We start from the raw sequence: 27335 nt of genomic DNA on the forward strand, positions 1-27335 counted from the left end.
GAGGAGTCAAACATTATACATAGATTTTTGACTGTGTGATGGCTAGTACTGCTAAGTTCCATGTTTTTTAGAGTTGACTATATTAGAAATTAACACATGGACATCATTTACAATCACTCAAAAAACCTGAAATACTTAGGTATAAATCTAACAAAACATATATAGGACTTGTATGTTGAAAAGTACATACTGCTAATGAAAGAGATAAAAAAAATCTAAATAAAAAGACATACTCTGGGGGCGCCTGGGTGGCTCAGTGGGTTAAAGCCTCTGCCTTCGACTCGGGTCATGGTCCCAGGGTTCTGGGATCGAGCCCCACATCAGGCTTTCTGTTCGGCGGGGAGCCTGCTTCCTCCCCTCTCTCTCTCGGCCTGCCTCTCTGCCTACTTGTGATCTCTGTCTGTCAAATAAATAAATAAAATATTAAAAAAAAAAAGACATACTCTGTTCATCAATTAGGAGATTCAATATAACAAAGATACCAATTCTTTTTCACTTGGATATAACTAAAGATGTCAATTCTTGATATATACTGCACTGGATTGGATAGTGTCCCTCAAAATTCATGTTCTTTCTAGAACCTCAGAATGTGACCATATTTGGAAACATGGTCATTGCAGATGTAATTAAGATGAAATCACAATGGAGTAGGATGGACCCTTAACCCAATAATGGCTGGTGTCCAGATAACAAGAGAGAAGAAAAACAAGAGACATGTAAGAAGAATTCCATGTGATGACAGAGACAGAAATTGCAGTGATGAATCTATAAGCCAAGGAATACTAAACATTGTCAGCAACCACTAGAAGCTGAGAAGAGACAAGGAAGGATCCTCCCCCGTAGAGACTTCAAAGAGAACCTTGCCGACACCTTGATTTCAGACTTCTAGCTTCCAGAACTGTGAGAGAGTAAGTTTCTGTTAAAAGCAGTTTGTGGTCATTTGTTTTGGCAGTCCTAGGAAACAAATGCTGCTCAACACAACTGCTATCAAAATCCCCCCAGAAATATTTGTGGACACAGACAAGATTATTCTAAAATACATATGTAGGGGCGCCTGGGTGGCTCAGTGGGTTAAAGCCTCTGCCTATGGCTCAGGTCATGATCTCAGGGTCCTGGGATCGAGCCCGGCATTGGGCTCTCTGCTCAGCAGGGAGCCTGCTTCCCCATCCCTCTCTCTCTGTCTACTTGTAATCTGTCAAATAAATAAAATCTTAAAAAAAATACATATGTAAAGGCAAAGGAACTAGAACATCTAAAACAATTTTGCAGAAGAATAAAGTGAGTAGAATCACTCTACCTAATTTTAAGACTTATTGGGGGACCTGGGTGGCTCAGTGGGTTAAAGCCTCTGCCTCTGGCTCAGCTCTTGATCCCAAGGTCCTGGGATCAAGCCCCACATCGGGCTCTGCTCAGCGGGAAGCCTGCTTCCTCCTCTCTCTCTCTCTGCCTGCCTCTCTGCCTACTTGTAATCTCTGTCAAATAAATAAATAAAATCTTTTAAAAAAGACTTATTACATAGTTACAGTAATCAGGACTGTGATATTGGCAGAGGGATAGACACATAGAGAACAGAACAGAGAACCCAGCAACAGACTCACATGAATATGCCCAACTGATCTCTGTTAAAAGTATAAAAGCAATTTAATGGAGGAAAGACAGCCTTGTCAAGAAAATGGTTCTAGAACAAGAGACATGCATAGACAAAATGAACTGTAACTTAAATCTCATACCTCATACAAAAATTAACTTAAAATGTACCATAAACTTAAATATAAAACAGAAAACCATAAAAACTTAAAAAAAAAAAAGCCCCAAGGGAACAGGATAAAGTCTTGGGGATGTAGTGAGGCAAGGAGTTCTACAATGGACTTGACACCAAAAGTAGGATCAGTAAGACGAAGTTGATGAAATGGGCAAATTAAAAATTTGTTCTGTGAACGACCTTGTAAGTTGATGAGTAAAACAAGCTGGGACTGCGAGAAAATATTTTCAAACCATGTATCAGATTAGTATCTATACTATAAAGAACTCTCAAAACTGAACAGTAAACAAGCAAAACAATCCAATTACAAAATGGACAAAAGGTACAAGCAGACATTTCACCAGAGAGGATATACAGACAGCAAATAAGCACGTTACAGGACGGTCCATCTAACATCATTAGCTGTTAGGGAAATGCAAGTTAAAACCACACTAAATTATGACACACTTCTCAGAATGGCTAAAATAAAACAATAGTGATAACATCAAATACTGACAAGGATGTGGAGATTCTGGATTATTCACACACTTTGAGCAAGAGTGTAAAATGTTACAGATGCTCTGGAAAACAGTTTGGCAGTTTCTTTAAAATCTAAACATGCAATTACCGTATGAACCAGCAACTGCTTTCTTAGGTACTATCCCAGAGAAACAAAGACTCATGTTCACACAAAAACCTGTACACAAATGTTTACAGCAGCTTTATTTGTCATAGCCCCCACTAGAAACAACCCAGATGTCCTTCAACAGGTGAATGGTTAAGTGAACTGTGGTACCAGTTCATCCATACCAGGGAATACTACTGAGCAATAAAAACAAATGACATATTGATACATGCAGCAACTGGTAACTTGATGAATCTCCAGAGAATTCTTGTGACTGAAAAAAAGCCAGTCTCAAAAGGTTATATACTATATGATTCCAAATCTCAAAAATTAGATACTGTATGATTTAATCTACAGATTATGGAAATGACAGAATTATAGAAATTGATGATAGGTTAGTTGTTGCCATGGATTAAGGAGGGGCTGGGGTGGGAAAGAAGTGGGTGGGAATTATAGAAGGGCAACATGAGGTATCCTTGTGATAGAAAAGTTCTGTGTCTTGACTATAATAATGTCAATATCCCAATTGTGATATTGTTTTATATAAAATGTTACCATTGGGGAAAACTGGGTAAAACATACATAAGATTTCTTGTATTACTTCTTACAACTGCATGTGAATCTACAATTATTTCAAAATAGAATTTTAATTAAGGAGGGCATATATTGCATGGAACCCTGGGTATTATACATAATGAACCCTGGAACACTACATCAAAAACTAATGATGTGGGGCACCTGGGTGGCTCAGTGGGTTAAGCCTCTACCTTCGGCTCAGGTCATGATCTCAGGGCCCTGGGATCAAGCCCCACATGGGGCTCTCTGCTCAGCAGGGAGCCTGCTTCCCCCTCTCTCTCTGCCTATTTGTGATCTGTCAAATAAATTAAAAAATCTTAAAAAAAAAAAAAAACAACTAATGATGTACTGTATGGTGACTAACACAACATAATTTAAAAAAAGAAAAGATAAACCAGAGCAATCCATTTCCTCTTTAAAATAATCTAGAATATGAACCTAAAGATAGGCTTGCCTATTTAAGCATATCAAATCATCCTTCCTGCTTTTTCATTGGCAATAGCTTCTGAATGCCAAGTTGAGCCTCTCCTTTGAACTGAAGCCTAGCAAGAGCAGGTAAAGAAGATATGTGTTTTGGAGGAAAGAGCTCTGGAAGTACAGTCAGATGATCTGAGTTCTAGTCCTGACTCTCATTCATTAGCCATATGAACTTAGGCAAAGTGGTAACTCGACTTTTTTGAAAGGCAGCTATGCTCACCACTAGTGCCACCACTAGTAATCTGACTTTTCTAAAACTTAAAAATTTCCTCATTTGAAAGGACTTGTCAAGAATAATAGTACAGCACTCTATTTCACAGAAATGCTAGGGAGGGGGCAGGATCCTATGAAATAACCGATACAAGAATCCTTTAGGGGTGCCTGGGTGGCTCAGTGGGTTAAGCCTCTGCCTTCGGCTCAGGTCCTGACTCAGGGTCCTGGGATCATGCCCCGCATCTGCTCTGCATCGAGCTATCTGCTCAGCAGGGAGCCTGTTTCCCCTCTCTCCCTGCCTGCCTCTCTGCCTACTTGTGATCCCTCTCTCTCTGTCAAATAAATAAAATAAAATAAAATCTTTAAAAAAAGAATCCTTTGAACAATGTAAAGCACAATACTGTGAGACATGAGGTTTTATATCTGTGCAAGAGCCATTTTACCACAGTATGGAGTCACTTAGTAATGCTCAATAATCACTAACTGCTCAATAAATAATGCGTGACTGGTCATTACAAAAGTCAAACAAGGGCTGAATTTTCTCCCAAGAATTTAAAACAAAGGAGATATATAACATATTCAATCAAAGAGGAAAAAGCAACATATATAAGAAGCCAACAGGATTATTAAATTAATCTCTACATTAAAAAAGTGAACTATCCCACCACGTTTCAGGGGATGAGCAATAATGGATGTGAGACTTGTCAAAAAAGTAGAAAAACACTGAGCTCTGTAGCAGAAAACCCAAGATCCAGGGAGATGGAACAGTAATAGATAGAATAAAAGTGTAAAAAAAATTGCTCTGAGTGGTTTAGGCCTTATATAGAGACTATGGAAATGGATCAGTTTGGATTTACAGTACAATTTAATTTTAGTTTGTATTAGTTACCATGGCAAACACATCTGAAGGTCCAGATGAGGCTCATGGCTTAGAAATAGAACTTTCTCTTCTCCCCAAAAGAAAGTAAAATATAAATATATATATATCCAAAATGTTCAATGCTAATTTTTTTTAAACTTAAATTCACACAGGCTATAATTATATAGCTCCAGGAGAATTCTAGGTTTTTGAAGTTGATGCAGGTTTGTACCAGGTTGTCACCCTGCTACACTGTTCCACCATCTGCTGTGGTTTGCACATATTTTTACAGGAAGAGGCAATTGAGCCCAAAGCAGAGTCAGGATCCTCAGTTATTAACATGGACTCAAATAATGACTTCCTGTGAGACTTTAAGCAAGCCACTTAACCTTAATATTTTATAGCTCCCTTATAATAACAATACCACCTTACATGTGTATGAGCTGTAAAGTTTACAACACAAATTACTATTTTAATTGATCCATAAAACCTCAGTGTGGGAGTCAGAGCAGGTGTTATTTCCATTTTACAAATGAGAAAATCAAAGTCAAATGGCACAGAAGGACCCTACCTTACACCATAAACAAAACAACTAAAAATGGGATCATAAACCTATATGTAAGAGATAAAAGCATAAAAACTTCTACAAGAAAACACTGGGGAAAATCTTTCAAGATCTGAGATAGGCAAAGACTTCTTATCATGACCAAAACATGAACCATAAAGAAAATTGATAAATTAGACTTCACCAAAACTTAGAACTTTTGCTTTTTAAGTTATGTCATTAAGAAAATGAAATGACAAGCCAGAGACAGGGGGAAAATATTTACAAACAGCATATCTGATAAATGATTTGTACCTAGAATATATAAATAAATCCTACAACTCAACAAGAACCCAATTTTTAAAATGGGAAAATAACTGGATGGACATTTTCCCAAAGGCGGCATAGAAAAGGTCAACAAACACATAAAAAATTATAAACACCATTAGCCATCAAGAAAATACAAATCAAAACCACAATGAGCTACCACTACACCCTCACTAAAATGACTATAATGAAAAAGATAGACATTATTCTGTCGATGAGGAAGTGTGGAAATTAGAACCCTCATACACTGCTGGTAGGGATGGTAGGGATGTAAAATAGTGCAACCACTTTGGAAAACAGATTGTAGCTCCTCAGAAAGTTAAATATAAAGTTACCAAATGACCCAGAAATTCATATATTCAAGAGTACTGAAAACATATGTCCACAAAGACTGGTATACAAATATCATAGCAGTATTATTCGTAATAGCTAAAAAGTAAAACCAACTCAAATGACTACCAACTAGTGAGTAGATAAAGAAAATGTGATATAGCCATTCAGTAGAATATAATAACATAGGAAGGATTAAAATACTGATACCTGCTACATGGATGAGCCTCAAAAATATTATGCTAAATTGAAAGAAGCTAGACACAAGAGATCACACTCTGCATGGTTTCATTCACATGAAGTGTCCAGAAAGAGAAAATTGGCAGAGTAGCAGATCTGTGGTTGCCTGGGCCTTAAGGTGGGAACAGGGACTAACCACAAATAGGTGAGAAGAAACTTTGGGGTAATGGAAATATTCTAAAACTGGACGGTGGTGACAGTTGCATTAACTCTATAAACTTACTAAAATCACCAAATGGTACATATACAAATGTATATAAATTACACCTCAATGAAGCTAATTTAAAAATCAATGAATAAACCTGTGCTGAAAAAAAAAAAAAAAAAAACAACTGCAGAGAAGGGACAAAAATACAGGTCCTCCATGTTCCTTCTACTCTATTACCTGCCTTAAAGAAATGGAAAGAATAACAATAAGGTTTTTCAAAGGGTTACTATCATCACAGTGGAAGTAACAATTCTACCAGGTTTTGAAAACACAAAATAATTAAAAATTCCAGATGGTACTGCTATTTTCATTTAATCCATAGTATAGCTGTATCAGAAATTTTCTACTTTTAACTCTTTACAGTTCATAAACACAGGGAAATTTTATAGTAAGTATATTGTAATATGAATTTATTTACCCTAAAACTCACATCAGAAAGCACTATTCTATGTCATTTCTAACACAGAGGCAGTTTTAATTTTAAAGAATAGTTTAGTATCACTGGTTGACTTACGGTAAGGATAATGACGCTCAGAGCATCTTCAAAATGACCCCAAACTTCTTCCAGGGGACACAGTTCTGAATCTGGCACCCCATCTGGCACTAAGAGGTTAATCAAGTTGTGCATACATTTGCTGAAATCAAAAAGAGAAAACTCATCCCATAAGGAAATAAATCACTGGCATCATGGCTAAGATAAGTAAAATCTGGATCTCATCCCAGACTACGAGCTTCAAAACACTTCTGTTCTTCCCTCATTTTTATCTGGCCTCCAACCTCAGAAGACAGATTTTTGAAGCTATAAAAGGGGCTGACCAATCCTCCTTTTTATTATGCCTATGGTTGTCTTTCACCTTTTTTTAGTTTCCTGCACTAAGGAGTTGTAGCTGTTTATTATATTTTATGAGCTGGTTCAATCTATAGACATTTTAAAGCATCTCATTACATCCCGAAACAGGTAAGGGAATTGGGATTTAAACTGGGAATAATTCCAGGAGAACTGTCTCTCATGTCTCAGAAAAGAAAGATTGTAATAAAGTTTTTCATAGAAAAATCACACATCATTTCCCCCACATTTAGGCATAGAAAACATAAAATCTCTAATAAATAATATTTTGTATTATGATGCAGAGTTAGTCCTTAAAGAAAGGTGCTTAGAAAAAACACCTGGGGCAAATATCGCAAAATGTTAACATTTGTTAAATTTGGGTGGTGGGTGCATTGGTGGTAATTATATTAATCTCTGAAAGGTACTTAGTAATTTTATCATATATATAGTCTCACACAAAGAAGCAACTTTGCCCCCTTTTTTATCCTCTTTTGAGAAATCCAGACTCTCTGACATACCTAATTAATCCTTGGTCTATATTATAACTCTAAATATGGAGCTGTTTTGAGGGTTTTTTAGTTCAGGAGTTACAGGAGTTCCCCGATCATCTTTTAAGTTGGACCATTTGAGTCTGACTGATGACTTATGGGTTATCAAACCCATAAGCTTGATATCTTTTGGTTATCAAAAAGCCTAGATTTGGTGTTAAGTTACATATACTAACCTGTATTTCAACACATCAATGGATTCTTTCTTTTTGTAAAGCAGTAAGGCCCTTTTCAAGGCCTTCAGAGCAATGGAAGGATAGTGTGCAGGCATTTCCACTGCTAATGCTATAGGAAGGAAAGAAAAAAAGGCTGTTGAGTACCTTATCTATCAGTTTTCATCCCAGGCTACAACTTGCTCTCTCTAATGAAACTGGCCTGGAACAGATTAACACAAACCAACCAACCAATGGACAAAACCCCCCCAAAACGCATTTTATGAAATCAGGAGTCCATGCTGGTTTTCGGAGACAGCTTATAGATTCTGGGTAGAAAAACCTGATAGGGCCACCAGGGTAATCTCTTTAGCAAACATCAACAGAGAACCTACTGTTTCTGTGATCCTGCTCACAGTCTTTTTTTTTTTTTTTTTTTTACCTGCTCACAGTCATACAGGTAAAGTGATAATCTAATGAGCCAGAGTCAAGGAGTGGCACACAAAGGTGGAAACAAAAAGCAGATCAGTAAAAGGGCAATAATCAAACGGACTCTGAAAAACAGCCTGAGGGTTTTGAAGGGGGGGGAGTGGGAGGTTGGGGGAACCAGGTGGTGGGTATTAGGGAGGGCACGGATTACATGGAGCACTGGGTGTGGTGCAAAAAACAATGAATACTGTTACACTGAAAAGAAATAAAAAATTTAAAAAAAACCAGATTTATACTACAATATATTGTTTTAGACTAATACTAAAAACAGGAAACAGTTGACATGAGAGTGAGTGTCAGAGATAAGAAACCCTAAAACTTCCAAATGCAGTTACCAGGTTTCTAATTGGAGACCCATTATATAAGAAGTGGTCACCATTACATGTCCATAAAGTATAGACCAGCTGCTCCTTGTCTCTAGGAATTTTGTCTTACGAGATAAGGAAAGGCAAATGTGACCTTTGTGCCTAATACCTTTATTAACCACACAGGTTCCCGAGGAGGGAAGGGGGAGAAAAAAGGAAAAATAATTAGGCCGTTTCCTGCAGCATATCCCCATATAGGTTCTGGGACCCCAAATACTACTTACTTACAGCCCATCCAGAAATTTGAGAGTGGTAATTGTATTAAAGAATATTACCAGTATTTCTTTGTACACTTTATTTTTTAAAAGTAATCTCTACACCGAGTTTCGTGATCTACTGACTGAACCAGCCAAGGATCCCCTTCTTTGTACACTTTAATAAATTGCTAAGATTGTATCATCTTTGATTAGTTAAACAGTTGATGGTCATTTCTATCTAGCTGAGTAAAACCAGCTTTCCAAGGTTCAAGCTCCCCCTTTTGCGTAGTTATGTAATTCAATTCCACACCTAGAGTAGGCATGGTAGTGCATTATAGAGTAGTGCATTATAAGTAATGCACTTTACTCAGGTGTCTAAGAACAACAAATATAAGCAATTATTCTTCACGACCCTAAGGACCTTATAGTCTCATATAAAGAAAAAGATAGATGCATTAATGACTATAATACATGACATTTCAAGAATGCCATTAGAGAAGGAGAAACAAAGTGCTATGAGAGAACATTATATTCCACCTGAAGGTAAAGAATGAAGGACAGAGAGAAGAAAAAGTAGTATAATTTAAATGGGTAACAGTCTTCCAAAAACATAAATATAGCACTTACATGCAATTATTTCAAATGTTTTACTTTCCAAATGAGGCAGTTCCCACACTGATTCCAGGAAGCTGTCAAGGAATGGATCATTCATTTTGGCTTTAACTTCAAACTCATACAGCAGAAGCAATGTCTCACATGGATCACTTGAGAAGTCCCCTAAGAGGGAGGCAAAAATGCAACATCCTCTGTGATTATATTTTATTATTCTAATCTCTCTTCTGGGGAGACTTTTCTGTTGAGGAAAATTAATTCTACTTAAAAATTGAAGGTTGTGGGCGCCTGGGTGGCTCAGTGGGTTAAGCCGCTGCCTTCGGCTCAGGTCGTGATCTCAGGGTCCTGGGATCGAGTCCCGCGTCGGGCTCTCTGCTCAGCAGGGAGCCTGCTTCCTCCTCTCTCTCTCTCTGCCTGCCTCTCTGCCTGCTTGTGATCTCTCTCTGTCAAATAAATAAATAAAAAATCTAAAAAAAAAAAAATAAAAAAAAAAAATTGAAGGTTGTCCTAGCTTCTGTATATAGATATTTTATATATATATATATATATATATTTTTTTTTTTAAGATTTTATTTATTTATTTGACAGACAGAGATCACAAGTAGGCAGAGAGGCAGGCAGAGAGAGAGAGGAGGAAGCAGGCTCCCTGCCGAGCAGAGAGCTCGATGCGGGGCTCGATCCCAAGACCCTGGGATCATGACCCAAGCTTAAGGCAGCAGCTTAACCACTGAACCACCCAGGCGCCCCAGACATTTTATATTTTTAAATCATTAGATACATTTTTACATTTTATATCATTAAATACATTATAAATTTAAATCATTAAATATATTTTTACATTTTAAATCATTAAATACATTACAAATTCATCAACACTTTGAGCACCCTCTAATGCATTCAGTAACATTGCCTACATTTCCTGAAATTATTGCCATAATGTTCCTAAATAGCCTGAAAAAGTTCTGCTACTATCTAATCTAGATCCAATGTTTATCTGCCTCACTTTAATGACTGTGTTAACCAAAAGATGGAATGCTGTATAAGCTAACTGTGGTTTTATTTTAAGCAAAGTAAAAAAGTGTTTCCAAATTATTTCCTTTAGTCAATAAATAGTATTTTTTGGGTATCACCATGGGAAGAAAGTTCTACCAGATTGCATATACCACAGAATGTGAGATGGTTTTCATTCATCCTGGTTAGACTGAACTTTTTTAAAAAGTTTTTTTTCTTTTTTAAATATTTTATTTATTTATATGAGAGAGAGAGAGAGAAAGTAAGTAAGAGAGCACAAGCTGGGGGGAGAGGCAGAGCGAAAGGGAGAAGATGACTCCCTGCTGAGCAGGGAGCCCAATGTGGGACTCAATCCCAGGACCCTGGGATCACGACTGGAGCCGAAGGTAGACGTTTAACCAACTGAGCCAACCAGGTGCCCCTAAAAAAAGTTTGGAGGTATAGCACACATACAATAAACTGAATAAAACCCGTTAATCTTAAAGAAGCAGCTTGTTGAATTTTCACGTATGTTTAAACCATGTAACCACTACCCTGTATCTCATGATACAGAACACTTCCAACATTGGTGCTCCTTTTCAAGTCAATATCACCTTAGAGTTAACAACTATTTTGATTTCTGTCACTATTGATTGTTACTGCCTATTCTTGAATGTCATTGCTAGTACACAGAAATATAATAGATTTTTGGAATATTTGGCCTTATATTCTATAACTTGCCAAATTCACTTACTAATCACAGTAACTTTTCTGTAGATTGTTGTGGATTTTCTATGTAGACAATCATGTCATCTGCAAATAGAAGGGGTTTTATTTCTTCTTTTTCACTCTATGTCTTTTTTCCATTCTTTTGCTTGGCTCATTGCACTGGCTAAGACTTCTAGGAAGATGCTGAACAGAAATGAGAGCAGACAACCTTGACTTGTTCCTGCCCTTAGAGGGAAAGCATTCAGCCTTTCGTCAGTAAACTTGATATTAGCTGTAGTTTTATCTTTGTAGATGCCCTGTATCAGGTTGAGAAACTTCCCTACTTTTCTTTGTTTGCTCAGGGTTTTTAAAAAAATCATAAATGGATGTTCAATCTTTTCACATAACTGTTGATAGGGTAATTTGAGTCTACAATGTTGAACCTAGGACAAACTGCACATAGTTATGGTCTCTTATCCTTTTCAAATTTTACTAAATTTAACTTGCTAATATTTTGTTGAGGATTTCTGCAGGTATTTTCATGAGGAATATTGGTCCATAACTTTCTTTTCTCTTATTTTGTCTGGTATTGATATCAGTAAAAATGAGCTCATAAAATGAACCGGGAAGTATGCCCTCTTCTTTCTTGAAGGGTCTGTATAAAGCTGGTATTATGTCTTTAAATGTTTGATAGAATTCCCTACTGGAGTTTTCTCTAAGATTTTAAACTACAAATTCAATGGGTATAAGACTATTATTCAGATTATCTATTTCTCCTTGAAGGAGCTTTGTTAGTTTGTGGCTTTCAAGGAATTTGTCCACCTCATAAAAAGCTGTCAAAGTCATAGGCATAAGGCTGATCATAACAGTTGTTAATCATCATTTTAAATGTCTTCAGGATCTATAGTGATGTCTCTATTTTCATTCTGGACATTGTTAATTTGTATCTATCTGCCTAGTTAGGGGTTTCTCAATTATACTGATCTTCTCAAAACAACAACAACATAGCTCTTGATTTCATTGTTTTTAATTTAATGTAGTTTGTTTTTATTTTTAAGATTTATTTTTAAGTAACCTTTACACCCAATGTGGGACTCAAACTCACAGCCCCAAGATCAAGAGTGGCACGCTGAGCAACTGAACCAGCCAGGCACCTGTTTTAAATTTTATTGATTTCTGATCTTATTTCTTTTGTTCCACTCAATTGGGTTTAATCTGCTATTTTTTTCTAGTTTCTTAGGGTGAAGCCTTAGATTATCTAAGCTCTCTATCTAATGCAATAAATTTTTGTTGGAACACTGCTTTAGCTGTATCTTCTCAATTTTTTTTTATTTATTCCTATTAACATATAATGTATTATTTGCTTCACGGTTACAGGTCTGTGAATCAGCAGTCTTACACAATTCACATCACTCACCATAGCACATTACCTTGCCCAATGTCCAGAACTGAGCCAGCAAATCCCTCCCCCCATATCTTCTCAATTTTTATATGCATACTTTCATTTTCATTCCACTCAAACTATTCCTGATTTCCTTTTGTGACTTGTTCTTGAACCCATTAGATTATTGAAAAGTGGGTTGTTTAATTTCCAAATATTTGGAGATTTTACAGATGGCTCTGTATTATAATTTTATAATTTAATTCCATTATGGTCAGAGAAGTACTTTGTATGATTTCAATACTTTTACATTTTTTGAAGTTTGTTTTATGGTTCAGAACATGGACTACTGTGATGAATGTTCAGTGTGCTTTTGAAAAAAGGAAATGTATTCTGCTATTGTAGGATTGAGTATTCTCTAGATGTCAACTAGATCGAGTTGGTTGAGAGTGCTGTTCATGTCTTCTCCATCGTTACTGAGTATCTATTGACTTGGTTCTATTGACTACTGAAAAATGAGTATTGAAGTCTCCAACTGTAGTTATGGATTTTCCTACTCCACCTTCCATTTCTATCAGTTTTCGCTTCATGTGTTTTGAAGCTCTGTTGTTAGGTACATCACAAATTTCAAATAGTTATGTTGTCATTTTTAATTGATCACTTTTTCATTATGTTTCTCTTTATCCTGAGTAATGTTGCTTGCTCTAAACTGCTTTTTGCTTGCTATTAATATAGCTATTCCAGCGTTCCTTTTCTTAGTGTTTGTATAGTGTACCCTTTTCAATTCCTTTTATTTCTGACCTATCTATGTCTCCATATTGAAGTGGGGTTTTTTGGTAGACAACATGTAGTTGGGTCTTGATTTTTTATCCAGTATGACATACTTCATCTTTAATCAGTATGTTTAGACTAGGGGTGAGCAAACTACAATCTATGGGCAGGCTGACTGTCATCCAAATAAAGTTTTATTTGAACACAATTATGTCCTTTGTTTAAATATGGTCCATGTACTCCTGTGACAATGGCAGAATTGAGCAGTTGTGTCCAAGACCTGCTAGCCTAAAATACTCATTATTAGAACTTTAAGAAAGTGCCTGATTTAGACCATTTATATTTAATGTAATTATTGATAGTTGGGTGTTCTTCAACTTCAAAAAAAATGAGTTATATGTAAAACAACTAGACAGAAAATCAGTAAGGAAAAAAAATGAAAATACTGTAAGCCAACTAGACCTAACAGACATCTATAGAACATTGCTCCCAAAGAGCAGCAGAATATATGTTCTTCTCAAGTACAGACTATGCTCTAGGTCATAAAACAAACTTCAGTAAATTTCAAAGTATAAAATAATGCAAAGTATGTTCTGTGACCATATGAAATTAAAAATTAATAACAGGGGGCGCCTCTGCCTTTGGCTCAGGTCATGATCTCAGGGTCCTGGGATCGAGCCCCACATTGGGCTCTTTGCTCGATGGGGAGTCTGCTTCCCCTTATCCCTACATGCCTCTCTGCCTGCTTGTGATCTCTGTGTGTCAAATAAATAAAATCTTTAAAAAAAATAATAACAGAGGGGCACCTGGGTGGCTCAGTGGATTAAGCTGCTGCGTTTGGCTCAGGTCATGATCTCAGGGTCCTGGGATCGAGTCCCACATTTGGCTCTCTGCTCAGCGGGGAGCCTGCTTCTCTCTCTCTCTCTCTCTCTCTCTCTCTCTGCCTGCCTCTCCATCTACTTGTGATCTCTCTGTCAAATAAATAAAATCTTTAAAAAAATTAATAACAGAAAAAATTTGGGAAATGTACAAATATACGTAAAATAAATGTATCTTTAAACAACCAGTGGGTCAAAAAATAAATCAAAAGAGAAATTAGAAAATATTTTGAAATGAATAAAAATGAGGACGCAATACACCAAAACAAATGGGATACAGTTACAGTAGTGCCTACAGGAAAATTTGTATCTATAAGCACCTACATTAAGAAAGGGGAGGGGCGCCTGGGTGGCTCAGTGGGTTAAGCCGCTGCCTTCGGCTCGAGTCATGATCTCGGAGTCCTGGGATCGAGTCCCGCATCGGGCTCTCTGCTCAGCGGGGAGCCTGCTTCCCTCTCTCTCTCTGCCTGCCTCTCCATCTACTTGTGATTTCTCTCTGTCAAATAAATAAATAAAATCTTAAAAAAAAAAAGAAAGGGGAAACACTTCAAATCAGTAATCTAATCTTCTACCTTAGTTAAGACCAAAATAACTCAAACAAGTAGAAGGTAGAGAATAATAAAGACTGCAGTGGAAATGAATCGAGATAGGAAAACAATAGAAAAAATTAATGAAATCAGAAGCTAATTCTTTGAAAAGACAACAAACTGACTAGTCTTTAGAAGCCTCATTTCTAGAATCAGAAGTGAAAAAGGAAACATCATTGCCAACCTCAGAGAAATAAAAAGGATTACATAGGACTGCTATGAATAACTGTATGTCAATAAGTTGAAATGGACAGTTTCCTAGAAAGAAAAACTACTGAAATGGACTCAAGAAGAAATAGACAATCTAAACAGACCTATAATGAATAAAGTAATTTATTTTTAAAAAAGATTTTTATTTATTTATTTGAGAGGAAGAGAGACAGAGAGAATGCATGAGTGCACATAAGCAGGGGGAGCAGCAGAGGGAGAGGGAGAAGCAGGCTCTCTCCTGCAGGAAGCCCGATGTAGGGCTTGATCCCAGGACCCTGGGATCATGACCTGAGCCAAAGGCAGGCTCTTTTAAATTTTTTTTTTTAATGACTTTTCAGTATACTAGAATTCATTGTTTATGCACCACACCCAGTGCTCCATGCAATACGTGCCCTCCACAATACCCACCACAGGCTGGCTCAACTTCCCACCCCCCGCCCCTTCAGAACCCTCAGATTTAAAAATAACCAAACCCTCAGATTGTTTTTCAGAGTCCAGAATCTCTCATGGTTCATCTCCCCCTCCAATTTCCCTCAACTCCCTTCTCCTCTCTAACTCCCCATGTCCTCCCTGCTATTTCTTATGCTCCACAAATAAGTGAAACCATATGATAACTGACTCTCTCTGCTTGATTTATTTCACTCAGCATAATCTCTTCCAGTCCCATCCATTTTGATACAAAAGTTGGGTATTCATCCTTTCTGATGGAGGTATAATACTCCATAGTGTATATGGACCACATCTTCCTTATCCATTCATCCATTGAAGGGCATCTTGGTTATTTCCACAGTTTAGCGACATGGCCATTGCTGCATGAACATTGGGGTACAGATGGCCCTTCTTTTCACTACATCTGTATCTTTGGGGTAAATACCCAGTAGTCAAAGGCAGACTCATAATTGACTGAGCCACCGAGGTGCCCCAATGAATACAGCAATTTAAATAGTTTTTAAAACTATAGAAAAAGAAAATCCAGGACTAAACAGCTTCACCACTGGACTGTACCAAACAAAGAATTAATACTAATTCTCACAAATTCTTTTAAAAATAGAAGAGAATGGGTTACCTGGGTGGCTCAGTTGGTTGTGTCCAACTCTTAATTTTGGCTCAAGTCATGCTCTCAGGGTCATGCGATGGAGCCCCATGTCCAGTTCCATGCTCAGCATGGAGTCTGCTTGAGTCTCTCTCCCTCTACCCCTCCCCCAACTCGTCCACTTCCCCCTCTCTACAGTAAATAAATAAATCTTTTAAAAAATAGAAGGGGATGGAACACTCATGACTCATTCTATGGGGCCAATATTACTGTGATACCAAAACCCAAAGATATCACAAATAAAGAAAATTACAGACAAATATCTCTTAGGAATAGAAACTCAAAAATTCCCAACAAAATACTAGTAAATTGAACTCAGCAGCAAAGAAAATAATTATGCAATATGCCCAAGTAGGATCTACCCAGAAATGCAAGGGTGCTTTAACAAGTGAAAATCAATGAATGCAAGATACCATATTAATAAAATAAGAAACAAAAACTACATGATGTTCTCCAGAAGCAGAAAACCATTTGACAGAATCCAATATCCTTTCATGATAAAAACAATTAACAAACCAGAAGGGAACTTCCTCAATCTGATAAAGGGCATTTCTGGAAAACCCACAGCTAACAACACACTTACTAGTGAAAGACTGGACTCTCCCTTTAAGATAGAACAAAAAAGAATGCCCACTTTCACCACTGCTATTCAATATTGCACTGAGAGTTCTAGTCAAAGAAATTAGGCAAGATAAAAGACATCAAGACAGAAAATAAATAGTAAAATGTGATCTTGTAAATATGATTCCTAGGGAATTCAGTAAAATACCATTAGAACAAATAAACACGTTTAAGATCAATATAAAAAATTAATTCTAGTTCTATAAAATAGCAATGAGCAAACTGAAAATAAGATTAAGAAAACAATTCCATTCACAATAGCATTAGAAACAATAAAATACCTAGGAATAAATTAAAAGATGTGCTGGACTTGTATAATGAAAATTATAAAACATCACTGAAAAATTAAAGATGTAAATAAATGGAAAAATATTCCATGTTCATAGATTAAAAGACTTAACTTTGTTAAGATGGCAATACTCCCCAAAATGATCTACAGATTCAACACAATCCCTATCAGAATCCCAGCTGGCTTTTTTCTTTTTTCAGAAATTGTCAGGCCGATCCTAAAATTCATATGGAAATTCAAGGAACCCAGAATAGCCAAAATGATCTTGAAAAAAGAACAAATTTGGAGGACTAACACTTCCTGATTTCAAAACTTACTACAAAGCAATGATAATTAAGACAGTATGGTACTGGCATAAGGACAGACATGCATATCAATGGGACAGAACTGACAATCCAGAAATAAAACGATGTGTCTATGATCAACTAATTTTCCACAAGGAGGCAAAGACTATCCAATGTGGAAAGACTATTAAAAAAAATTAATGGTGCTGAAATGACTGGATAGCCACATGGAAAAGAATGAGGTCAGACTCTTACCTCGTACCACATAAAAAAATTCACTCAAAATAGATCAAAGACCTAAATATAGGAGATAGAAGTATAAAACTTTTCAGAAGAAAACACAGGAATAAATGTTCATAATTCTGAATCTGGCAGTGGATTTTTACATATGATACCAAAAGCATAAGCAACAAAAAAATATATATTTTACTTCATCAAAATTAAACAATTTGGGACGCCTGGGTGGCTCAGTTGGTTAAGCAGCTGCCTTCGGCTCAGGTCATGATCCCAGCGTCCTGGGATCGAGTCCCACATCGGGCTCCTTGCTCAGCGGGGAGCCTGCTTCTCCCTCTGCCTCTGCCTGCCATTCTGTCTGCCTGTGTTCGCTCTCTCCCCCTCTCTCTCTCTGATAAATAAATAAAATCTTTAAAAAAAAAAAAAAATTAAACAATTTGTGCTTCAGGGTGCCTGGGCAGCTCAGTCGTTAAGCATCTGCCTTTGGCTCAGGTCACGATCCCAGGGTCCTGGGATTGAGCCCCACATCAGGCTCCCTGCTTGGCGGGAAGCCTGCTTCTTCCTTTCCCACTCCCCTTGCTTATGTCCCCTCTCTTACTGTGTCTATCTCTGTCCAATAAATAAATAAAATATTTTTAATAATTTGTGCTCCAAAAGACACTATCAAGAAAGGGAAAAGATAACTCACAGAATGGGAGAAAATATTTTCAAGTAATGAATCTGATCAAGGACTTGTACCTAAAATATGTAAAGGACGTATGACTTAGTAACAGAAAGGCAATAACCCAATTAAAAATTGGGCAAAGAGTCTGAACACACCTTTCTCCAAAGAAGATATACACATGGCCAATAAACATATGAAAAGATGCTTAACATCATTAGTTGTCCGGAAAGTCATTCATTAGGAAATCAGAACTGCAATGGGACATCACTCTGTACTCACTAGAATGGCTAGAAAGAAAAAAAAAGATAATACAAGTATCGGGATGGAGGTGGGGGAACATCAGAGTCTCATGTACTACTGATGACAACATAAAATGGTGCAGCCACTTTGGAAAACAGTCTTGCAGCTCCTCAAATGATTAAAATGCAGTTACTATATGACCTAGGTCTACCAAAGAGAAATGAAAACATATATCCACACAAAAACTTATAGACAAATATCTACAGCAGCATTATTCAAAATAGTCAAAAGATGAAAACTGATGAATGGATTTTTAAAATGTGTTAAGTTCATACAATGGAATATTATTTGACCATAAAATAGAATGAAATACTGATATATGCCACAACATGGATAAACCTTGAACATGTTACATTAAGTGAAAGAAATCAGTCACAAAAGTCCACATACTATATGATTCTATTTATATAAAATATCCAAAATATGCAAATCTAGAGAGACTCAAAGTAGTTGCACAGGGCTCCTGGGGGAAAGCAGGGTTAGGGAATGTAATGGAGGTTTCTTTCTGAAGTGATGAATTGTTCTAAAATTGATTGTTGGTGGTTGTATATATCTCTGAATATACTAAAATCCACTGAATTATATACTTTATTGTGTGAATTACATGGCATATGAATTATATATCTCAATAGCTGTTTTTCAAAATGAATTTTTCTCTGTGATATTCCTTTGTGCCTGACTTCTTTTGTTCAAGATGTCTGTGATACTCATCTATATTTTTCTGAGTCAGAAGTGTATTCCCTTTTTGTAGTATTCTATCGTATGAATATACCACAATTTACTTAAGCCATCCTCCTACTGATGACACTAGAGTTTTCAAATCTTTAACTCTTATGAATAGAGCTATCCTGAACATTCTCATACATACTATGGTAAACAGATACACTCATTTCACCTGAGTATGTATCTAGAAGGGGGATTGCTGGGTCATTGCTGTAACAAACATGTTTGGTTTTAGCAGATACTGCCAAATGGTCTTCCAAAATGGTTGTACTAATTTACATTGCCACTCTCAATGTATCAGAGCTCCAGGTGCTTCCCATCCTTACTAACACTTGGTATCTTAGCCATTTCAGGAGTGTGCAGTGATCCCTCATTGTTAATTCGAATTCTTTGATGAGGTTCTCCTTTTGTGAAGTCCCTGTTTAATTCTCTTGCCCATTTTTAATTGGGCTGTCTTTTCTCACGGAGTTTTTTTTTTTTTTAAGATTTTATTTATTTGAGAGAGAGAATGAGAGAGAGAGCACGAGAAGGGGAGGGTCAGAGGGAGGTAGACTCCCTGCTGAGCAGAAAGCCTGATTCTGGACTTGATCCCAGGACTCTAGGATCATGACCTGAGTCAAAGGCAGTCGCTTAACCAACTGAGCCACATAGGCGCCCTTCTCACCGAGTTTTAAGAGTTCTTTACTCTAAAATTTCTCAGGCTTATGTATTAATACATCTTCTTCCTGTCTATGGCTTGTTTTTATCTTTTGACAGAGTGAAGTTCTCAATTGTAATGAAGTCCACTTTATCACGATCTCCTTTTACAGTTTTTTAAAAAATTTTATTTATCTGACAGACAGATCACAAGTAGGCAAAGAGGCAGGCAGAGAGAGAGAGAGAGGGGAGGAAGCAGGTTCCCTGCGGAGCAGAGAGCTGGACGCGGGGCTTGATCCCAGGACCCTGGGACCATGACCTGAGCCGAAGGCAGAGGCTTTAACCCACTGAGCCACCCAGGTGCCCCTCCTTTGTCTTTTTTTTTTTTTTCAATTTAAATCTAGAGAAAAATTTGTAGTGACATGTACTTTTGAATTACTGATATTAGTAATATATGTCCTTTCTTTTTATTCATTGCTCCATCTAGCTTGGCATCCAATTGTAATCTTTCCAAAGAATCAACTTTTGGCTTTTGATTTTCTCCTGTATATGTGCTTTCTATTTCACAGTTTTCCTGTCTTTGCTTTGTTATGTTCTTCCTTCTACTTTCCTTGGGTTTCATATTATTTTCCTAGACTTGAGCCAAAAGCTAAGATCATTGATTTTCAACCCTTCATTTTTTCTAATATATACATTTTAAGCTATTTATTTTCCCCTAGCTTAGTTGTATCTCATGAATTTTGATGTCATATTTTTTAATTTTTGTTAAGTTCAATATTTACATAATTTTCATTGATTTCTTCTTTGGTTATATAGAAGTGTTTTTAAGATTTCCAACAGTGGGAGTTTTTTTTAAAGTTTTTATCTTTTTTCTTTTCAGTGTACCAGAATTCATCGTTTATGCATCACACCCAGTGCTCCATGCAATACATGTCCTCCATAATACCCACCACAAGGCTCACCCAACCTCCCATCTCCTGTCCCTTTAAAACCCTGATTGTTTTCAGAGTCCATAGTCTCTCATGGTTTGTCCCCCCTCCAATTTCCCCCAACTCCCTTCTCCTCTCCATCTCCCCATGTCCTCCGTGTTATTTCTTATGCTCAGTGGGAGTTTTCTAATCATCTTTCTGTTGTTGACTTATAGTTTACGTTGTTCAGAGTACTTTTTTTTTTCCAGAGAACATACTTTCTAAGATGCAATCCTTTGACATTTGTTGAGACTTGCTTCTTGACTCAGCACATGATCTATTTTGGTAAATGTTACGAGTGCTCCTGAAAAGAATGTGTATTCTCCAGTTAACAGGTCTTTTCAGGACTGATGTGACGTTTAAAGTTTGGGAAACCTTCTAGAAATCAAAAATGGATATATGTAGGCAAGCTGTTATACACACTTTACTCTGACCAGGAGTTATTGTGCCAGGATAATTTTATGGAAAAATTTCCAGATTCATATCTGTGCTTTTATAAATGAAAACCACAGAACTACAAAAGGAAATATGTCAGGTACAAGGAGACTAAACTGACATTCCTTTCATTTTCTTTTCAAATTTTTATTTAAATTCTAGTTGGTTAGCATACAGTATAACATTGGTTTCAGGAGAATTCAGTGATTTATCATGTGCCCCTCTTAATACCCATCACCCATGTAGCCCATTACCCCTCATATCCCCCCATCAACCCTCAGTTTGTCCTCTATTATTGAGTCTCTTATAGTTTGTTTCCCCCTCCCTCTTTTCCCCCTCCTACATGTTCATCTGTTTTGTTTCTTAAATTCCACATATGTGTGAAATCATATGGTATTTGTCTTTCTCTGACTGACTTATTTCACTCAGCATAATATACTCTAGCTCCATCCATGTCTTTGCAAATAGCAAGAGTTCATTCTTTCTGATGGCTGGGTAATATTCCATTGTATATATACACATCAACTCAACAGTCGATGGATATTTGGGTTGCTTCCATAGTTTGGCTACCGTTGAAAAATGCTGCTATAAACATCAGGTTGCATGTACCCCTTCAAATCTGTATTTTTGTATCCTTTGTGCAAATACCTAGTAGTGTAACTGCTGGATTGTAGAGTAGTTCTATTTTTCACTTTTTGGAAAAGGACCCTCCATACTGTCTTTCAGAGTGGCCGCACCAGCTTGCATTCCCACCAGGAGTGTAAGAGGGTCCCCCTTTCTCCACATCCTCACCAACATCTGTTGTTTCCTATTGTTAATTTTAGTCATTATGACAGGTGTAAGGTGGTATTTCATTGTGGTTTTGATTTGTATTTCCCTGAAGATGAGTGATGTTGAGCATTTTTTTTTACGTGTCCATAGGCCATCTCTATGTCCTCTTTGAAAAATGTCTATTGAATGACATTCCAAATTAGGTCAGGCATTTTGGAGAAGGAATAGTATAGGTCACCATAAATATCTGGCAACTGTAAAATAAATATGTCTTCTGAACTTGTGACCCCTGCTACATTTCTTTAGGGACTCCATAGCTTTGTAATCAAAATCCCTACTCACCACCATGAGGCCTTTCCTTTGTATTATTAGGGTATGCTTATGCTGCCTATGAGACATAATTCAAATGAAGGCTGACAAAGTTGAAGATTTTTAGGACCAACTTCTATCAGAGATACTTGGGTATCTCCAGATAACTGTTTAATTTATTTTGGAGAAATAATCTTAAATTCAGGTTCTTTTGTTTCTATGGCCTAGCACCTGATCCAAAATGTACACTAGAAAATCCACTCAAGTGTTGTCATTTTGTTTAATGTGCCTGAGGATCAGCTCCAATTGCTTTTACTTTTGGCTAATCTCAAAACTATCACCTCTGAGAATTTATCCATTGAGAACTAACTTCTCAGCCAAAAGCAACCCATGACTGACTGTTAATTAAGCCAATGGAAGGACCAAGCAAAGAATGTCTATGAAGGAATAAGCATTTAATCCTAATTTTGGTGTGTGCAAGTGAACAGGTAATTCCAACATGAGTTTGGTAACTTAAAGCTTTTATCTACTGCATTTGGATAAATTAGAATGACCCTTCCAGTTCTGGGCTAAGAAGACCATAATATATAAATATATATAAAAGTATAGATAATCTCATTCTGTCAGTGGAACTGCCTTCGTGTTGGTAGAGGATTCATACTGGGTTTGTTCGAAAGCTCCTGTGAGGTTTACTCTGACATAACCATTAAAGACATACAATGATGACATTTGAGAATACTTTATACCAAGGTCAAAATTATAGCACCGGAGGTAAGTGAAATTTGCAATGACTCAAAAAATGACTTAAAAGCTTTTCTCCATCTTTGTGATTTTTGAAATAAAAAATTTACTCATATTACAAAATAGATAGCTTTGAGAAATCTAATCACTAAGGCTACTTCTGGCCTTAACATTTGATGACATTTTATGTAGAGTGTAATTGCAAGGATATTCTTAGCAACATCTAAGACTGAAGTTCATCAATGGAAACCCTAAAAAGGAGCCAGAAAGACTGATTAAGAATCTGTGAACTTCCTTGTGTTTGGAGTGTCTTATAATCATAAGCAGTCATCTTTGGTATAATCCCTACTTATCCTTACATCTCCTTTTTCTTTTCCCAGAAACCTAACCTGCCCTTCTCTGCCCTATACTATACCCCAAGTTGAATCTTTATTTAAGTATTTTTTCTAAATGTTCCTCTCCCAAAGTACAAACTGATAATACTTAAACTGTGAGCTTTCTGAATAATTTTTGCATAGAGGATTCTCAAAGACCAAAATACTCTAATATGCAAATAAATGACTCTTTAATGAAAGAATTTCTGGTGCCATAGCAGTGTTTCATTCAGTAAATACTTATTAAGCTCTAGTATGTACCAGACAGTTTTAGGAGGTACAGATAAAGAATGAACATGACAGGTAACTTTTCTGATTACACAGAACTTAAATTCTGGTTGGGGAGAAAAATAATATATAATATTATATAATACTGATATATCAGTAGGAATATAATAATATATAATATCAACTAGAGATGAGTGTCATAAAAAATATATAGGTTATGGGGGTAGTGATGGAAGTTGCTATTTTAGAAGGAGTGTGGTCGGGAAAGATCTAAGTTGGGTAGTGACACTTGAATAGATGTTGGGGAGCAAGCCATTTGAATATCCAGGAAGAGTGTTCTATGAAAAAGGAATGGCAAACACAAAGTCCCAGAGGTAGGAAAGTACTAAGAATTATTGATATAGTAGGACTAGAGTATAGTGAGTTGAGAGGCAGAGCAGTAACCAAGGGCCAGATAATCTATGATCTTATAGATCATGGTAACAACTTTGAATTTTAAGTCCAAGTAAATAGGAAGTACACGAGGACTGACATGATCTGACTTATAATACTCTGCTGTGTGGCTATTGGATTTACACAGGGGCAAAAGTTGGAGCAGAGAGGATAGTTGGGAAGCTATTACAGTGGTACAGATGAGAGATGAAATAGCTTGAACTAAGGAAATACTGCTGGCCTGATTTATTGTTTGGAAAGGACACATTATAAATCAGCTTCACCTCCCACTATATAAACCCTGAATAAGAGAAAACTTCAAAACAAACAATGTTCTCTTATACAACTGGCCTCTGTTTATTCAGTTCCTACAGCTTTTAATGCCTTCTACTTACTTTTCTAACCATTAAATCCCAATCATTCTTCAAGAGTTAAGTTCAAATATTACCTTTAAGAATAGATCATTTCTTGCCCTGTGGTCCCACACACTTTGTATTTCTATTACTTCAATAATAGAAAACTTTGGTTATTTCTTATCACTCTGTATATGTGGAATGAATTATGGTTCTTATCTCCTTTCTTCTCTGTAAATTTCTTAAGGACAGAGACAACAACACATTTCCCTATGTTTCCACAACACTTAGTAGCCCTTGGCATTTAAGTCTTTAAGACTTTATTAAGACATTATAAAATGAATGTGGTAAGCCGCTTTCCTTAGGTCACTAATATAATGGCATGTCAGGGTTAATCCTTCCTTAAAAGCTAATTCCCACAGTACTAAGATTTCAGTCACTGTTTATATAGTTCTTAACTAATTTTTATTTGGAATAGATTTTTAAAAGGTTGGCATTTTCCAATTTTGCCCCAGAAGCTTATGATTCACCAGCTTTGCGCTTTCCCTTAATTTGTCTATTTACAGTCGGTAGCTTAATGATTTATTTACATTACTCACAGCTGGACTCATACTTTTAGGCATTATTTCATTAGAAATACCCAGTCTTAGGAAATATAAACCTTTAATAACTCAGATTCATTTTTTCTACATGTATTTTTCCCCATCTCATTCTTTTTTTAAATAAATGGCTTACATTTAAAACTTGGGAATTACATCAATAAGCAGAATGATCTGAAATAATTTCCCAATAATTTCTGCTCCTAACTTCCAGTTTAATCTTAAAGTTAACTGAAGTTTGATCTTAATTAACAGGTTGAGCATAAATATCAATACCACGTAAGACTTGACACATAACTCTCAAAGGTAACAGGATATGGGTTTTTTATATGGGGATTCTATATTACTTATTTTTTAAGTTTTTGTTTAAATACCAGTTAGTTAGCATACTGTGTAATTTTACTTTTAGGTATACAATATAATGATTCAACATTTCAGTACAACACCCAGTGTTTATCACAAGTGCACTCCTTAATCCCTAACACCTCATCCCCCCATCCACCTCCCCTCTGGTAACCATCAGTTTGTTTTCTATAGTTGAGAGTCTGTGTTTTGGTTTCCCTCTTCCTTTTTTCCCCTATGCTCATTTGTTTTGTTTTTTAAATTCCACATGAGTGGAATCATATGATATTTGTCTTTCTCTGAATTATTTCACTTAGCATAATACTCTCTAGCTCCATCCATATCACTGCAAATGGCAAGATTTCACTCCTTTTTATGAATTCCTTACATACACACACACACAAACACACTACATCTTCTTTTTATCTATTTACCAGTTGATGGACACTTGGGCTGTCTCTGTAATTTGACTATTGTAGAGAAGGCTGCTATAAACACTGGAGTGTATGTATCACTTTGAATTTGTACTTTTGTATTCTTTGGGTAAGTACTTAGTAGTGCAACTGCTGGATCCCAGGGTAGTTCTATTTTTGACTGTCTGGAAAACCTCCATATTATTTTCGAGACAGGCTGCACCAGTTTGCTTCCTACCAACAGTGTAAGAAAGTTCCCCTTTCTCCACATCCTCACCAACAACTTACATCAATAAAGAGAATGACCTGAAACAACATCCCAATAATTTTTGCTGTTTCTTGTGTTGTTGATTTTAGGCATTCTGACAGGTGTGAGGTGATATCTCATTGTGGTTTTTATTTATATTTCCCTGATGATGGGTGATGTTTAGTATTTTTCTTCTCATGTGCCTGTTGGATATGTGTATATCTTCTTTGGAAAAGTGTCTCTCTTTTTTTTTTTTTTTTTTAAGATTTTATTTATTTATCAGAGAGAGAGAGCGCGGGAGAGAGCGAGCACAGGCAGACAGAATGGCAGGCAGAGGCAGAGGGAGAAGCAGGCTCCCCGCTGAGCAAGGAGTCCGATGTGGGACTTGATCCCAGGACGCTGGGATCATGACCTGAGCCGAAGGCAGCTGCTTAACCAACTGAGCCACCCAGGCGTCCCTGGAAAAGTGTCTCTTGAGGAGCACCTGGGTGGCTCAGTCATTAAGTGCCCAATTCTTGACGTCAGCTCAGGTCACAATCTCAGGGTCAGGAGATGGAGACCCGCACTGGACTCTATGCTGGGCATGGGATTAAGATTCTCTCTCTCTCCCTCTCCTTCTGCCCCTCGACCTACCCAGCTCGTGCGTGCGTGCTCTTTCTAAGAAGAAAAAAATAGTGAAAAGGGTCTTTTCTTATCTCCTGCTCATTTTAAAATTAGATTATTTGTTTTTTGGGTGTTGAGCTTGCTAAATTCTTTTTTTTTTTTTTTAAAGATTCCATCTATTTATTTGACAGAGAGAAATTACAAGTAAGCAGAGAGGCAGGCAGAGAGAGGAGGAAGCAGGCTCCCTGCTGAGCAGAGAGCCCGACGCGGGACTCGATCCCAGGACCCTGAGATCATGACCTGAGCCGAAGGCAGCGGCTTTACCCACTGAGCCACCCAGGCGCCCCTGAGCTTGCTAAATTCTTTATAGATTTTGGATACAAACCCTTTATCAAATATGTAATTTGCAAATATCTTCTCCCATTCTGTAGGTTGCCTTTTAGTTTTGTGGACTGTTTCCTTTGCTGTGAAGAAGCTTTTTATTTTGATGAAGTCCCAATAGTTTATTTTTGCTTTTGTTTTCCTTGCCTCAGAGACATATCTAGAAAGAAGGTGCTATGGCCAGTGTTGAAGAGGTTATTGCCTGTGTTCCCTTCTAGGATTTTTATAGTTTCAGGTCTCACATTTAGGTCTTTAATCCATTTTGAATTTACTTTTGTGAACAGTGTAAGAAATTGATCTAGTTTCATTATTTCGCATGTTGCTGTCCAGTTTTCCCAATAGCATTTGTTGAAGAGATGGTCTTCTTTCCGTTGGATATTCTTTCCTCCTTTGCTGAAGATTAACTGGCCATTAGTTGTGGGCTCATTTCTGGGTTTT

The 27335-nt window shown here is 36.9% G+C and overlaps 1 protein-coding gene across 2 annotated transcripts in view; it reads right to left on the bottom strand.

The window, feature by feature from the left end:
• Positions 1-27335, bottom strand: part of TEX11 (testis expressed 11) — a 318657-nt gene that overhangs the window by 22543 nt on the left and 268779 nt on the right. For both annotated transcript variants that reach the window (XM_059156761.1, XM_059156759.1), the window contains exons 26-28: positions 9348-9497; positions 7694-7802; positions 6655-6775 (exon numbers count right to left, since the gene is read on the bottom strand). In XM_059156761.1, coding sequence (XP_059012744.1) covers positions 6655-6775; positions 7694-7802; positions 9348-9497 — 380 coding nt within the window. The remainder of the gene's footprint in view (positions 1-6654; positions 6776-7693; positions 7803-9347; positions 9498-27335) is intronic.

Source organism: Mustela lutreola, chromosome X (assembly GCF_030435805.1).
Source record: "Mustela lutreola isolate mMusLut2 chromosome X, mMusLut2.pri, whole genome shotgun sequence".
NCBI lineage: Eukaryota > Metazoa > Chordata > Mammalia > Carnivora > Mustelidae > Mustela > Mustela lutreola.